The sequence below is a fragment of the Physcomitrium patens genome, chromosome 3 (assembly GCF_059467195.1).
Source record: "Physcomitrium patens ecotype Gransden chromosome 3, ASM5946719v1, whole genome shotgun sequence".
Taxonomy (NCBI): domain Eukaryota; kingdom Viridiplantae; phylum Streptophyta; class Bryopsida; order Funariales; family Funariaceae; genus Physcomitrium; species Physcomitrium patens.
The window spans coordinates 14,857,052-14,874,533 of NC_143412.1; the positions used below are offsets into that span (position 1 = coordinate 14,857,052).

At 31.3% G+C, this 17,482-nt stretch overlaps 1 protein-coding gene across 3 annotated transcripts; it reads right to left on the bottom strand.

Moving 5' to 3' along the window:
* Window positions 1–7,806: 7,806 nt before the first annotated feature.
* On the bottom strand, window positions 7,807–12,727 carry LOC112280692 (uncharacterized). Of its 3 annotated transcripts, none has more exons than XM_024516498.3 (5): window positions 12,278–12,727; window positions 10,723–11,189; window positions 9,612–10,452; window positions 9,185–9,339; window positions 7,807–8,936 (listed from the first exon to the last, which is right to left on the bottom strand). In XM_024516498.3, the coding sequence occupies exons 2-5, from the start codon at window positions 10,900–10,902 to the stop codon at window positions 8,568–8,570; spliced, it is 1,545 nt and encodes a 514-aa protein (XP_024372266.1). In that variant the 5' UTR covers window positions 10,903–11,189; window positions 12,278–12,727; the 3' UTR covers window positions 7,807–8,567. The 3 variants fall into 3 exon arrangements, with proteins under 3 accessions (XP_024372266.1, XP_024372267.1, XP_073389214.1); XM_024516499.3 differs by having other exon boundaries at window positions 12,149–12,422; XM_073533113.2 differs by lacking the exon at window positions 12,278–12,727 and adding an exon at window positions 11,757–11,926.
* Between the last annotated feature and the right edge of the window lie 4,755 nt (window positions 12,728–17,482).

Sequence of the window (17,482 nt, forward strand, 5' to 3'; positions counted from 1 at the left end):
AGTTGGACTAGAGGTTGAATAACAAGCCTTTTCAAAGGAAAGTGACCACAAAGACATTAGGAATATGATGCACAAGCAACAAGGTATACAAAAGTGTGAAATACTATATATATATATATATATATATATACATATGGCAAGAGAGAGCAATGGAATCATGGATAGTGTGAGTAGGGAAAAGATTGCAACTAGATCATGCACCACCTCATCCTTTTGGTGAGAAAAATGGCAATTGTGTGGAAAGTCTACAATCATTTGAGATGCAACTTGTGAGTGCAAGCATCCTGGTGGTTCTTGTGCCAATTTCTGGCTTGGTATTGTGTGATGCAATGAAACTAAATCTTCTTCTTTTATTTATTTTTATTATTATTATTATTCATTTTTCTCCTTGTTAGAAAGGATATTTATTTATTTATTTATTTATTTTAATCACTTGAAATAAAAAGGGTTCCTTGTATTGCATTTAGGTAGAAGGTTGATTGTTTAAAATACTTTCATCTTAATATAAACTAGAAATCAGGGCTGAGGGAGGGAGTAACTACTTGCCTCATCATTTTGTATTGAAACTTGACAGTTAGGTTACAAAAATGTAAGTTCCAATGAAACTTACTGTGAATTATGTTACAATTTTTTCTATACTTTTTTTCTAAATGCATTTTCCCAAAAATAATGTTTCTTCTTCTTGCTGTGTACTTTTGGATCTGTGTATATGTACTTTTTATTTATTTGAAATAACGTTATTTATCAATTACCAATGAATATCTTAACTACCAAATGAAAAATATGGTGATCCAAGTTTTGAAATCTCTGGATTTTTTTGTTGATAAATATGTTTGAATAAAGATCATTTGATTTCTGTTCTTCTTTAAACCATCATTGGCAATTAATTTGTTTTATGAATTTCAAAATTATACCAAATGTGCCATATTATTATATTGTATAATTTCCGGATAAATTTGTGTGTGTGTGTGCTAATCTTGCATCATCATTTTTAATACTAAAAATACAATAAAGTTATCTACATTGTTCACATGGTGTGGAAAACAAATTGCATTGGTTGTACTCAGTTTTATTGTTATTTATTTTATTTATTTATTTATTTTAATGCAAAGTCACTCAATTAGTCTTTAAAAAGAATACATCCTAAATGTGGAGAAACACCTTTTATTTTCATATAAATAGAGATTTATTTATTTATTATTTTTATATAAAAATAGACCTTTCTGTTCATAAGAATTAGGGGTTATAACTAGCCATTAAAAATATTCAAAAAATTAATTGACCTAATATTTTTGAGTGTCTTAATTGTAAATAACTGATTATATATTTTTTTTATCAACTTGTGCATGATTATGCCTTTAGATAGTAACATCTATCTTTGAATGGTTTTATGCTTTGATTCAAATAACATGTAATATTTTTGCTTCTAGTAAGGTTTCTAATGAATTCTATTTGTCTTTGTAATTAACATATGAAGATATCAAATTATTTATTTATCTTTGCTATGAACCAATTGAATGTCCAAACTTGCATAAAGAATATCTAAAACAATAGTAAGTGAAAATGAAACAGATATATCATTACAATAAGTGTATGCATACTATAACCAAGAAAGATGATAGAGCTACAAGTAAAAAGTGAATGTTAGGATGTTAGGACAATACAATCAAATATGGATTCAGTCACAAAATTAAATTTATCTCCATTCGAAGGTCTTAATGCAAAAAACAAAATTGCTGATAGGTAAAACATTAATACTTACTGATGTTAGTATAAAATGGATGTTGCAATTTATGTTATTGAAGCTGGTTTCTAATTCACCATTCAAACTATGAAAAATACTATAATCCACCAACTTAATGTAAAAAAGTATTCATAACTATAACTATATATATATACATATAATTTTATTTTAGCATGATTGATACAGCAAGTGAAGTCCTTTCAAAAAATTAAGAAAAGATTTAAATTAATGTAAGGAAATTTAGATTAATAAACTTCCAGTAAAATGGCCTCAAAAGTGTGACAAATCTAACTAACTGAAATCTTTTTACCATGATTAAAATAATTTATTCGCTTTATTCTAAAAAAACGTTTTCAATCTTGTTGCTAATTATTTCATTTGTTACAACAACCAGAAAAATGACAAAAACTCAAAAAAAACCAATTTTGAACTTATTAAAGTTATATGAGAAATTAATATAAATAATAGTAATATTTTTTTCTTCTCATAATTTTTTTGCACTCTTCCCTTCAAAACTCTTATTGTAGTAAATGGAATCTCTGATATACCACTATATATTTTTTAATCAATAACTTTACATTGGAAATTTTATTATTTTATATTGCATTATGCAATTTTTATGTTTAATTTTAAAATTTTAAAATTTTAAATACAAACAATTTAAGAATGTCATTTAGAAGTGTGATTTTGCATCAAATTATACACGATGTGTTTGAACTAACTCTTTCATTGTATTTTGTCTCCATAGCTACAAGATTATTAATTTTAAAATTTTTATATGTAATATATGTGATAAAAAATTAATTTGGTAAATAAAATTATAAGTTTATTATAATAAATTTATTAAATTTAATTATTTTTATATCCAAATAATTATTTTAAGAAAAAAAAAATTATTTTATTTTAAAATACATACAAGGAATGAAATGTGTTCAAACAAATGCCTTCATATGTTGTTACATAGAAATCTTATTATATGCTGTATCTGTCTATTAGATTATTTATATATTTATTTATTTTTAATATCTTTTGAAACACTCTTTTTATGACACTCTTGTTTGTAAAGTTTCTTATTTTATTTTAATGCGGACTCCAATCTACTGATTAATGTAGTATAAATTGTGAAAAAAAAAACAAACAAACAAACAAACAAACAAAAAAAAAAAACAACTTTATCTCTCTATATTCTTTTTGTGTAGAAGGATCCGTACAAGTTGATCAAGTTATAATTGTCATGGCCTTGTTGATTAAGCCATCATGACAATCTTTTTTTTTTAAAAATTAAGATTTTTTTCTCAAATAAATATTATTTCAAGAAGCACATTATAAATTATGTATTTATTAAATACTTATTTTTATGCTTTTACAAGTGCTTTGCAATAAACAACTTTGGGTTCTATCTGTATTTATTTTTTATTCTTTTCTCTCCTGTATTTGTGTTTGGTGTCATATTCCTTCATTAATCAATAATACTTACATCACTTAGTAAGGATTCATTTTCTTCCATGTAAAATTTTTAAAAAATAACTATAAATGCAAAATAAATGATTGTGCAACTTATTCCAATGATTGTAAATTATTATTATTTATTTCTTAAACCTGATATTTATAGGGCCATGTTAATTTAAAATTCAATTTTTAGAAAAAGTTAGTCAAGCACAATTTAAATAATGAAAAAAAAAATATAGAACTTAAGTATTTTTTAAACTTTTTATTTTTAGATTACTTTTATTTTCTTGTTCAATAAGAGATGTTTGTTTTTGCAGACGACATTTTTATTTCACATAACAATGTTATATTATAAAAGAGGAGGATTATGAAATTCACAATTGTTTCTAATAATTCAGTTAATTCTATAATATATTTGAATGCTAATAAAACAGAAGATATTAACCCTGTTTTATATTTTGAAAAATTTAACAAATAAATTACCATATTCACAATTATAAAAGTTTGAAGAAGTTGTGCAATATCAAAAAGTTGTTTTGCATGGGTTGAAGTTTTGATCTTGCAAAAATTCTTTTTTTGTTAATGTTTGTATTATTTTTCTTTTTATCAATCTTATTTTATTTATAATAAGAAAACTCATATTCCTTCACAAGTAAACAAATGTGTATTATTTTGCAATTTTAATTCAAAAAAAACATTATTTTATTATCTGATAATATATATATATATATATATATATATATATATTGCAAATGTACTAAAAAAATTCTATCAGAAAATGTTTAAATTATTTTTTATTTTTTTAATTTTTTTGGAAATGGAGAGAGAACAAGAGAAAATTAAACTCCGTAATTGATTCTTTTGGGAACATAAATTATTAAAGCCATTACATCTAAGTTTTTATAACTCATTTGCTCATAACTACCTTTAGTGCCACTCATTTAACAAACTAAACGATTATTATTATTAATTTAATTAAATGAGACTATTATGAAACTTAATTAAAATGAGAATCCTCAACTTTTACATGGTAAATAGAATTTTTTATTTTATCCTATCTAACCAATACTTTTATTTTGTTCTATATGTTATTTTTTCTTTTCATGCAGTTTCGTTTTATTTTTAAGAGTTGATTATTTCCTTTTACAGAAAACAAATAAAGGCCACCAGTTTTATAATCGTCCACACTGTTTGTTTCTGTTTTCTATTTTTTTTCCAAATTTTACAAGACACAAAAAACATAACCTAATACACTTAAAACAGCCCCTGTTGATGTTTCTATTAACATTGTGTTTTCTGATAGTATATTGATATATTTATTTCAACTTTTACACTGAATTGATCGAGCTCATTAAGGTAAAATGAAAGATTTCTTCTGTGTCATAGGTATTGAAGTGACTCTTCCAAGTGTTTAGATTTAACCAAAAAGCTATAAAATTAACCCATTTAAGTAAGAGATATTGATAAACTTGCAAGTGTGTAGAAGTTATAAAAGAGGGATTGTCCTGAACCAAATTCATTCTTAATCATTCTAAGGGTTTCTAAAGGTCCCATAGAAGTAGAAAAAGATAGAATTAAAAAATTCTATTATAATTTGGTTGATTTCAATGGACTTTTTTTTTTTTTTTTTTTTTTTTTTTAATGATTAAATCAACTTAGAGGCTTAGAAGTACAATCCAATCATCTAGAAACTAAACATTTTCAAAAATCCAAATAAATAAATAAATAAATCTTACAAGATGATTATTGAAGAAAAATTCTACAAACATGTCAAAAATTTATACACACTTTTAACATGTGTGCAAAAGTCAAGATTACAAACTCTTCAAGGCTTTATTAATCTTCAAAACCTGATTTTGAAGAGAGATATTTCATAATTTAAAAAATATTTTAAAATTTGAGAATATTATAGATTTCTAAATTTATTATTATTAATTATACTAAAAAAATATTATTAAACAGAGACACATTACTTCTTTTTGAAATTATTACGTTTTATCAAAATATGATTTAATTATGGACTATGTATTTTTTGTATTAAATCAAGTGAATAATGGATTCACAATAAATATTTACATATTTATTTTTAAGAGATATTTATTTTATAATATTACACTTTTTACGATTTAAAATATTAAGAAAATAATAATAAAAGGAGAAGAAAAGAAGAAGAATAAAAAGAGAGTGGCAATAGGTTGTTTTGTGACTTTTTGTACTTTAAAAAACTAAAAGTCAAATGATTCTTGTTTCAATTTAAGGCCTTAAGTGTAATTACTTGATTTTTTTTAAAAAATAAAATATTTTGTTATTAATAATTATAATTTTCTATATATATATATATATATATATGCCTCGTAATGGTTTCTAAGCTCAGTTTCTTTCAAATCCTCACTGGCTAGTATGTTAAATCTAAGAGGGGAAAAACAAACAAACAAACAAACAAAAACAAAAAAAAACAAAAAGCAAAGAAGGATCAACACCACTAAGCATTAAATCTTCACAAACATTATTAATTTATTTTTATTTTTTTGGATTTAAATGATCAATACACGTCATGTGTATGTTTCTTGTGACACTACTATGCCTTTCAAAACTCATGCAAATAATTGGAATCTCGTAACTTCTGACTCATTACAACTCACCAATACTTGGGAGATAGATTTTAAAATCATCACTCTGAATTCACGAGTAGGATGTGACGTTTCTCCCAGATTCCAAGACAATCAGATATAATTTGCGATATTCTATTTTCCATTCTTATTTGCATACATACAAACACACACACACACACACACATACTCCCAGGAAATACAAATACTCCCACCCACTTGGAACAAAGGCAACTAACTTTTAAGGCAGTGGAATAAACAAATCCTTCACATATCTATATACACACATATATATAGAGAGAGAGAGAGAGAGATATGTAATGAAATAAATAAATAATGCACATATTATTCAATGAAAAAACGTTATCTATCTACCCAAATGTCTAATCACTTACAAGCACGTACCTGATAGTGCTGTGCTGAGTTAGTGGGGGAAGGGGTCGTGTAACCAACCAGATACGAACAAGTGTCATGCCACTTGTTCTCACAAGTTTTGTCCATGTGGCGCTTAAAATCTACGTGGCACGAAGCAAAGAGAGAGAAGCCTTCCACGAAACAGCGTAACCTGGAAGTCAACGTCGGCGAGCCTCGGCGGCGGCGGCGGCATTGTTCTCTGATGAGAAACGGAACAACCAAGTCAAGCTACAAGCAAAGCACGAGCTCGTTCAGATCGTTGCCAAGGGCAAAAGGGGATCAACTGGCCCTTTTGTCCGTGATTCGTATCGACATCGCTGCTTCCTCAGATCGCTTCGTAACCAACCGGGAGATCTGCAAAGGAGTCGTGTGTGATAAAGACCGTGAGTGTGTGTGCGGCGACATCTTCACGAACATGGCACATTGTGGGTGTACCTGAAAACAGACGTGCGAGATTGCGTCGCTTGCTTGCCTGAATGGTCCCCTCCGAAATTCCCGGTTTTTTGTCTAGTGTTTCTTCGGGTAGGGTCTATGGTAAATAGTCATTCGCATTGTTGCATTTGGGTAGTTCACGGGTGAGTCTCTGAGGGTGTGCGTGGGACAGGGAAGGCCATGGTAGTTGCTGTGTGCACTAGAACCCATCGCAGGGATTGCGCGAACTGTTCGGAGTTGCGTTTGAGATAAAAAAAAAAGATGACGGTTTTGTAACCACATTACGCAGGTGAGAAGGCACATGCATCGGTGCTTATTTCAGCTGAATCCCGACGATTTATCCCTCCATGGATTTTCCAAGGACTCCAGTGCATGGGTTTCTTCACATGCATCGCTAGAGCTGTAGCCTCTTTCGGTGCTGTGGGCTAGCTTGGATTGTTTTAATGTATGTGAAAAGGAACTGTTGCCGCTGACTGTAATCCTAAACGTTTTTTTTTTTGTTTCCTTTCTTTCTTTGCTTTTCTTCTGACTGACATTTATCGTGCTTTCGCTGGTGATATTCACCGTAGGATTCATTCAATAACAAGTTTGAAGTGAGACATTGCGATATATCCTCCAATTTAAGTCGATATTTCGACACTAAAAGTGCTTGGTCAATGGTTAATGTTGGTCTTGGACTATTGAATTACCTAGGTACGATTCTTGATGGTCTATTTTCTCGGCTTGGTGCAATCTCAATGAGATGGTGAAGTAATCTCACAAACTGCATTCCAGATGCGCCTCACAGAAATGCTACTTCTAAATAAAAAAATGCTCGAATTTGATCGTGGGTTGTTTTCATTTGTTAGTGTTTGTAATTTTCCAAGCATAATTTGGCTTCTTGCACACTTGATTCACGTGGAATTTCTTCCAATCCGTTTCTGTTGGTTTCTCCAAGTTTTTGGAAGACCAAGAGCGTTATATATAAATGTAGTGTGGATCGTCCAAGGATTCCCAAGTTTCCTGTACAAAGACATTGAAAGAATAGCACGATGAAGAAGTCCGCTAAATTTGCTACATGATCAACCTGGCAGCATCCAAAGCTCAAGTAAAAAGAACTTCAACCTTCATTGCCTGACGAAATGACTTTTGATACAATCACCACCATTCCTGGACAAATGCTGCAAATGCACGTAGATCCTTGCATTCATCACTGACAGGAATTTACAAATTAAAATGTCGAAACCAGTAAAAATGAAGCAGCTAACACAAGCATCTGGGTTACTCGAACAACGTGCTAACAACGTAGCCTTCTAGGCAGTATGTATCAGATTTATTTCCTCTATGGACCCTGCCAGAGGGTTACTCTGCAAAACTCTAGCAGTCGTAAAGGCACATCCTAAAATTGCTAGATCCATTCAACATATTCACAAACCTCTTCAAGCTCGTTAATTAGAACAAACAAACTCCCACTTCCATCTGCTTTGTTTCCTTCTTCAGAGGGAGTTGCTTAGTCAAGAAACCCAACATATTGTACAACCGTAAGGATCGCGTGCTGTAAGGCTCCTGCACCTTTTTTGTCATGTCTTCAATCAAACAAGTCGGGCCCTCAGAGTATCTTCAAACCATCCTTAATTTGGCTTAACACTGAAGCAATGACCCAGCTGCTAGTATCCTGCTCAGAATGTACATGAGACCACTATATTTGACTCTTCCCAATTAAAATACATGGAGGGTTGGATATTGGCCACATTGGTCAAGTCAACGCAACTTCCTAGACAGGGCTACGAAGTACCCATTTCTGCTGTACCTAAAGAGCAATGTAAAGGACGAAGCTTAGAGCAATGTAAAGGACGGCTTCGTGACCTAAAGTGATATCAAGCTCTGAGGTTTAGTGCAGGTCAAAAATTTCACACATCCAAACTGAAGGCACAGCCAGATCACCCTCGGGCCATACTGGGTCGATATTGGAGCTTCGTGTGCTGCAGCGGACCAAGCGATGGAATTCTGTCTAGAGCCACCTTCCGGACGTATTCAAACTCATCGTTATTCAAAGCCTGCGCAATTTTTGGTAGTGTACAACAATTTTCTGTATCTGAGGTTGAAGACTTCATGATACCCAAGTATTGATGAACTTCATGGGGCTTCAGCGCTTCAAGTAAGTAGGGTAACAATCTGGAGTGGGAGACCTCCATAACCAGGAAAGACTGCCCTAACATCGCCTGCTGCTTGTTGGTCGCGAATCCAGCCGCCTCTAGAAGTGGAAGTTGCTCCTTTTCTTCTCCCTGGAAGTGTTCCTTCGCATGGACCTAATGACAATCATTCCAATACTAGTAAACAACTGCAAATTCTGAGAGGCTCTAATCTTCTTAGCTCGTGTAACGAAATATTAAATCCAATATTCATCGCACATCCGTATCCTGTCATGCGTGGACCAGGTTTACTTTTTTGATTTCGGAAATCTATTGGTTAAACAGCAGAATGGCAGAAAGTGTTAAGTCTTAAAGATCTTGTGGAAAGGCTATTGAAGTGAAAATTGTTTTTGATTTTCACTGACCTCAAAGGCTTCCACACGACGAGCAAGGGCAGACAGTGCTTCCCGATGGTCGAAGTTGCCCTGTCTCAAGCTCATAATACCTTTGATATCCTCCCGAATTCCATTCATCACAGGCAAGTCTCGGGCATGATCTTTTATTGCAGATTCAGTGAGCGCTGACACATCAGCAATAAGACCGTAAATTTCAGTTTTAGCAAGCAAATGACAAAAATGAATCTGAAATTCCTAATACCAATTGCACTTTACCAAAACAACAGACACTACACTTCAAGGCATTACAAGTGTTACACTTCAAAAACGGGTATCCAATTGACTTCGTTGTGCAGAGTAAGTAACAGTAAAATTGTTTCACCCCACTAAAATGTGAATGAATCGTGTGCAGAACTACCGAAAACTGAACAAGCAAGAGTCTTACTTGATTATATACCTTGGTCAGCCGTTTCGAGCGCTGGGAATATAATTCTTTCCTCCATCTGGGCATGCTCTTGCAGGAGCTCCAGCAGACGTCCATACAATTTGGGAACCTCCTTCAATCGCGTTCCGAAGATGGTCCTTTGCACGGAATCCAGTGAGGTTTTCCTGTTAATACTATCAAGTTCCTTCACAAGCTTGACAAAGGCATCCAAATGCCGGAGTATACTCTTATGTTGCAAAAGAGTCATGCAGACCATCGGTTGAGAAGGTTTCTCTATTGAGGATTTAACCAAGATTGTTTTCGACAGCTCGGTTCCCACTTGCACAGGCTTATAGCATTTAAAAGTGCACATGGCAGACTTGTATGCACACAATCTCGAGTAAGAAGGATTTATCGCAAAGCCTCGGATGTATGTAATAAGATCCATCAAAGAGAGAAAGGGTATGAGGTAGACATCCACAAGTGTGAACTTAGAGCCCAGAAAATGTTTGCCCTCTTTGTGATGTAACTCTAGCCCACTATCTAAATGTGCCAATGATTCATTCAACCTTGCCTCTAAGGAGTCCTGTGCATATGGATCCCCGTTGTGTAATGCATCCTCAATAACATTACTGAAGTGATCTCGAATGTAAGAAACCCACTGTGCTACTTCTTTCTCTAGCCCGTTTGGAAGTAGGGAATTCTCAAAGTTTTCTTCGACATAAGCCAAAATTGAGTCAACGGAGCCTGTAATTTTGCGATCTCCATGCTGAAAAACTGGGAACTTTCCATCTGGACTAATAGTGCCCAAATCCTCTCCCTTGCAACCTCTAAGATCATCTGGCATCACCAAGGAGGCTTCCACTGGTACGCCCTGCAAAGATGTCATAAAATTATGGTATCAATACAACCAGGATGATAGTGAGCATACCAAAATACGAAGGACGCTTCTAAGTTATAATAATCGCTTACCACTCACCAAAACTTGTAAACTGGTGACAAAATAACCAATGCTTGATTCAATAGAAACTCTTTTAGAACAACCTCCAGGTGATCCTTATGTAGAATGAGGATATAAGAGGTCTTAAAGCATGCATGTAAGCAGGTCCTTGCAATGAACAACTTCTGATTGATAAATTTGTACCTTCTCCAGAAGTGCGATGCGCACGCGTTGTGTGTATGGACAAGTGACGTCTCCGACCAATTTTACTTTTCTTGTACCTTCGTCTTCGTATGCTGGCGATGATGCCCAAGACGGCACCACAGCAGACTGTTTCGAAGTCTCCACATGCTCACGAACCTGCTTTTGGCAGCATCCTCCCATAGTGTCTGGCTTTGGGAAACGCAAAATTATTTCCCGTTTGATAATATTTTCGTCCTTGAATAACTCCGTGAAGACGCTCGATTCGTAAAAATGGTAAGGAATCACCAGCCGGTACTTTTAGTTATTCTGTCAATAGATTTCTTCTGCATGGGAAATAAAAATGCTAGAGCACGTATTGTATGTTTCCACTGATAAGCGAGTGGTAGAATACGCTGCATCGCCCCAACCTCGAAGAAGAAAAGAAGCATAGTAGCTTCATCAGTTTCCAGCTCCAGCTAAGGAATCTCCTGCAATGAGACGAAACACTTGCAACGATTAATATCATTTCGTGTTGTTAAGAATATAATCTTAGACAGGGCATAAGGAGAAAACACCACAAAGATGACAAGATTAGGTGCATTCTGCGCTCGATTGAGAGAATACAGCTGAAAAATCGACGGAAACAGTCAAACCACAGATGAAAAAGCGACATTTTGTGAAAGGCACGATCCCAGCTTAGTTTCCAGTTCACCTGCAGACCTTCCCAATTAATTAATTTCAAACCAGCCAACCTCCCTTGTATACTCATGACCACAACTTCCATGGGAGAAGATGCGGAGCTTATCGCAGCGGACAATACAAGCCCCGATAATCAAGCTACTCTGTTTCTCTACAAATCTCTAGAGGACACTGTAGCGGGAGGAATTCAGAGAGAAGGGTAAGACGAAGCAGGAATGTCAAGACTAGCTACAGAAATGCACATGCAGCAGCACAATTGCCAACTCCACGAGAAGTACAAAGATTGCGATAACATGAGAAAAGAGAAGTACGAGCTTAGATCTTTGTCCAGACAAATTCAGTTTCTGAGGTCTCACAATTGAAATTCAGTGCCCTTTTCAGAGAAAACTTCAAGTCGTGTATGATAGAATGTCAAGATGCTGCACGATGTATCCAGTGCTTCTCAAGCGTCTAATTCGAATTCATGACCTTGCTCAACAAAAGCATAGAACAGAACCAACATCCTCAGAAGGCATCTCTGCATCTTTGTCCAAAAAAACGTCCCAAACATATCGAGGTATAATTCTTGATAAGGAGATCCATAGCCCTAACTTTCCAGTTCTTGGACTCACCAGACTGACAGGAAACAATAGAGAGAGACACAACCAAAGCTCAACCGTCCACAGAGACCGAAGAACTGGGACCCCACGATCAACAATGAAGACATTTGCTTTGCGTGCAAGAAGGTCGTAGGACCTCCCCATCTCACCAGCTCTCACGAAACTCCACACCTCATACTCGTCAACAATCAGACCACACGCCGGAAAATCCCCCACAGCGCGAAAACTCATGCCGAAATCCTAAAGCTCACTCCGAGCCTCTCCAAATAAGAATCTACCTTCAAAAGCCCGAGCTCCACGACATGATGCACCTCACCCTTCACAGGCACACACACACACCCGCTCAGCTCCCAACTCCGACTGGAGAGACCCAATTCGCCCCACTCCCTTCGTCTCCTAAGTCTCTCCTCTTCCTCTTCTTCTTCAGACAAGATGCCGGAAAGAAAAAAGATGCTGCGGCGCATTGAAGAATCTGGACGCGGCAACCTCGATCGGATCACGTCTCCCCGTGGGACGTCGTCGTCGTCGCTCATGCAGATGATCCCAGTGGAGGAGGGAATTGGACCCGGCTGCTGCCCCAGATGCCGGTTCCACGAGACCACTGGCGGGCATCGCCGTCACTGCAATTGGGGGTTGCTGCTACCGAATTCGGTGTGACAAATTCATTCGCTTGTGACCCTCCTGAAGCGGAGGGATCGCTGCTGGTGATGGTAGTGATCTTTCGATCTATCGATCGATCTGGTGTGGGGCTTTTGTGACTGATTGACTGACTCCGTTACAGCGCATCGCCATCGCCATCGCCATCGCCGGACGGACCTTTTCTGGCGAGGAGGACCTTCATCCATCCATTTCGATGAAAGTATGTGGATTGATGTTTGTGTGGATGGATGTGGGTTCGTTCGCCTTAGCTGGCACCTTGCGTGGTCGTTTTTTCCAGCTCAGCACATTGCGTGGATAGTTGCATGGTTATTAGTGGTTATTATTATTATTAGTAGTATGGGCAATATTAATATTTCGCATTTTACTTACTGGTGCTGGTGCTTTGATATTATCAAAAGTGGGATTGTCTGTGCACTTGAAGTCAACATGAAGCATGATAAAAGAGTGTAAAAAGGGTCTCTTGGACATGGTTTTTGGATGTGCTCGAAGGGTTGAGAGTCTGTTTCTAAAATCAAACATGCTTTTTCAAATACATATATATATATATATATATATATATTTATTTTGGTTGTTGGTTGTTGGTGAAAAGGACTTTGTGCTTGGAATGAATCTTGTGCTTTATTGACTTCAACTTGGCATGGACTTACTGGTCCTCAGAGTAGATATTGTAGTTCATTTTCAGCAAACTTGGCAATGGAGATGTTGGTTGTAAATCATTATTTTGTTATTTGGGGTGTGTAGTATTCAAACACCAGTGAGTGTTTATGGAAATACCATGAGACTAGTTGGAGAATTGTTTTTTTAACAGATTTGCCAATAATTAGAATGAAATAATTTGAAGACATTGCTATCATGATGTGGGTTGGTTTGATAATTAAACATAACCCGTACTTGTGATATTGAAATTTTAGAAAAATCCTTTAACCAAATTATTAATAAATTAACTAAATTTGGACATATTCATAAATCAAAAAATAGAATAATTTATAAAGGATACTGAGGCACATTTCGAAGTGGTGACCAAAACATACTTGTAAATAAAAAAAGATCTTATCCAAAAAAGAAACCTCTATCAGCCAAGTTGAAATGGAGAATTTATGATTCATATAGGAATGATGCATGGAATTAAAACATTTAAGCTGGTTTGAGTTTTCATAGTGCTGGAATGTATATGATTTGTTCTTATTGAATGAGGTGCTGGATTTAAATTTGAATCAGATGATCAAATAATTTACATGGTGTTTTTTAAAAAAACGTAATGTGTTTTTAGTATATAAAACTAAACATTTTTATATTCAAAGCCTTAATTTTTAATCAAAGATGTATGATAAAACTTTGAAGCAAAAGATGCTTATAGACTAAGATTAATAAATAGTTGAATAATAAAAAAATATTTTTAAATTTATTTTTATAGTAAATTCTATTAATTTTAAATGTATTTTCTAATAAAACAAAAACAAATCTAAGAAATCTGCACGATGCTTTAATACTTATAAAGCAAAATATCTTGCTTTTTCAGTTTAATACTAAAAACAATTAATATGTGTTAATATTATATATATATATATGCATTTAAGGTCTTTAAAAGAAAAGAGTTTGATATTTATCTTACTTTTAATTATAATTTAAATTATCTTATAAAACTACTTACATCAAAAGTTATAAATTAGATTAAATTAAAATAATAATATATTAAAGTAAGAAAATTTTATTTAATTTAAAAATATATATTATGTATTTTACACATGCATATATATATATATATATATATACACAAACATAGATACATATATTATTTTATAATTTAACACTATTATAAAAATTTGGTGTCTTTTGTCTTGCCTCTTTAGTTATAGTATACCAATTAGTTGCATACTTCAATGAGAGATTTTAAGAATCACAATATATCTAAAAATATTAAAAAGATCTTTTATGGAAATATCTTAGAGACTAAAAAGTTCTTAAAAAGATGACCTTGTTACCTAATTATTGTTAAAGCTTTTATAACCTCCTTCTATTACAAACATAATATGTCATCTTGTGTAGTAACAACTTCTATTAGTATCACCATGTACTAAATTTGAATTTAAAGTTATATCTCCATCTATTTAAAAAAATAAATAAAAATATAAACAAGTGATTTATTTTTATTTTAAATTCAATACTAAAATTTTAAGAATCTAAATGGTTTTTTTTTAATATAAAATAATTCAAATAATATATTTTAAAAATAAATGTATTAGATGCTATTTATCCATCTTGCATAATAAAAAAATTATAAAATATTTACAATATAATAAATTACAAAAATATTTACAAATATATATATACATATATATCTATATATATATATATATATATATATATATATTATTCTTATATTTAAACAAACCAACTACTTTTCTTAATGGTTGGTCTTTGATTAAGTTCAATGTTGATAACAAAGTTTAGAGAAGTTTTATAGTACACATGCAATATTCTTAGACAACTCCAATTTGTGCACACTAATATCATATCCATGCTAATGTACAAAAGTTATTTATAATTTTTTTTGTGACACTTCAATGTTAAAAATTATTTAATCTTAAGTTTTCATTATTATCTAATTTAACAAAAACTATCTATTATATTTTTTGGCATGTTGAACAATTTTTAAGATTCTACAAAAGAATTTGGAAAAGAAAAAGGAATAATAAATTTATTGATATTGGTAATTATTTCAAATGTGATTTTTTTTTTAAAAAAATTAATATTTTAAGCCTTAAAATATTAAAACTCAGTTATAATAATATACCCTGATTTTATAATAAAGTAACTTATCACTATTTTTTTTATTCTTTAAAATTAATTGAATTGGTTTTTTTTGAATTTTTATAGTAAGGCTATTATTTTTTTACAAATCATTAATGATTTATTCAATAAAGAATTTTTAGTTTTATAATCAACTTCAAAAAGAAAAAAGAACCCCAAATTGTAGATGGTAATTATAATTGACAAGAAATATTGTCATCTTATGAAAACTCTATGAATAAAATAAATTGTCTAATAAGAAAAAATCTGGTAAATATTTTCTATAAAACTTAATGCACATAATGCAATGACTAATTTGGTCAAAATATAAAGAACACACATCCAAATAAATTGTAACAAAATAATATATTAACATACGATTCAAAAATAAAAGGACATATATATATATATATATATATAGATTATTACAATATTCTTGAGACAAGTGTCAAAGTTAAAACACACTTTTCTAAAAAAACTATGTAAGCACATGATGCACCTAAAGATTGAATCCATATCTAGAAAAACTATTCAATATTTTCTAAAAAACGTATTTTTACCTATGTATTTTCTAAAAATCGTATGAAGTATACTGTTAATTTAAAAAAAAAAGTAAAAGAATATTTGAAGCTTTACATAAAACTTTATAATCATATTGAATAATTTGGTGACTTGATAGAATATTAAGCTTATTATATGAAAATATTTTGCATGATTTCTTAGATTTCTTAAATGATATATATATATATATATATATATATATATAAATATTCTATTAATTATTTTTTCAAATTATTTTGCAATCAACAAGTTAAATTTTCAATCACGTTTTTTATAATCAATTAAAATAATTTGAAAAAAATCTATAATAACTAAAAATCTTTAAAATATTTTTTTGTAAATTATTTTGATAACTTAAAGAAGAATATTTTTTGTAAGATAGTATTAATAAAAAATTGATTGTGCTGTAGTTTGAGCAAAAATAGCTAGCATAATGATACAACTTCACTTATTTGTTCTAATTTATATTTGAATAAAAGCATCTCTTATATATTTAATTGTCATATCTAGTCCTAATTAGTTAAAAGTTAATCTCTCTTCTTATATTTTTTTCACATAACATATCAAAATATCTTAAGACATAATGTGATGCTTAAGTATATACATAGATGTATTATTAAGTGATTGACTAAATAATTATAATCATTTTTTAATTTTAAATATTCAAAGTAATAGTGAAATTTGATTATGTAACATGCGATAAAATGTTAAAATACTACTAGTAAGAACTATTCTTAATGTTTTCTTACAAAATATCAAAAAAACAAAAAAGTATTCTTTTTATTGATTTCAATAGAATTTTATTCAAACTTGAATATATGTATTTTTTAAATAGTATTTCATATTAATGGTAGCTTTATAGAAATAATTAATTTATTTTAAAGCTTGTAAATAGCTATTACTACTAATATGTAAAAAAGACAACTTTGATATCTTTTACCTCAACTTGTAATTATTAATTGTATAGAAAATATAATTGATATTAGTAACTTAGGATCTTGTAGTTTGTTAAACATAAATTTGGTATAGCTGAAACCAATTTAATTTGATATTTTTTAAAATACATCATTTTGTTTGTGTTTTTTTTACAACTACCAGTAAATTTTATGTAATGTCTAAAAATGTATAAGTCTTATTTTGTCGAGAAGTTACACAAATTAACACAAACAAAAAAAAATCAAATTTCAAATTTTCAAACATAAATAAATAAATATATTCTTATAAAAAGTACACATTGGTTACTTATCTAGTAAGTCACAATTATATATATACACACACAAAAATCTTTATTTTGGAAATAATAATCCAATTCGATATTTTAATAGATAATACAACTTTTTGTAATTAAAAAAGTCATATTAAGATAATTTTATAAATTAGAATAAGCAATGTATGTACATAATATTTTCTAATAAATTACTATTTTTAATCAGCGTCTTAATAAGACAATAATCACAAGAGTTCAACTTCAA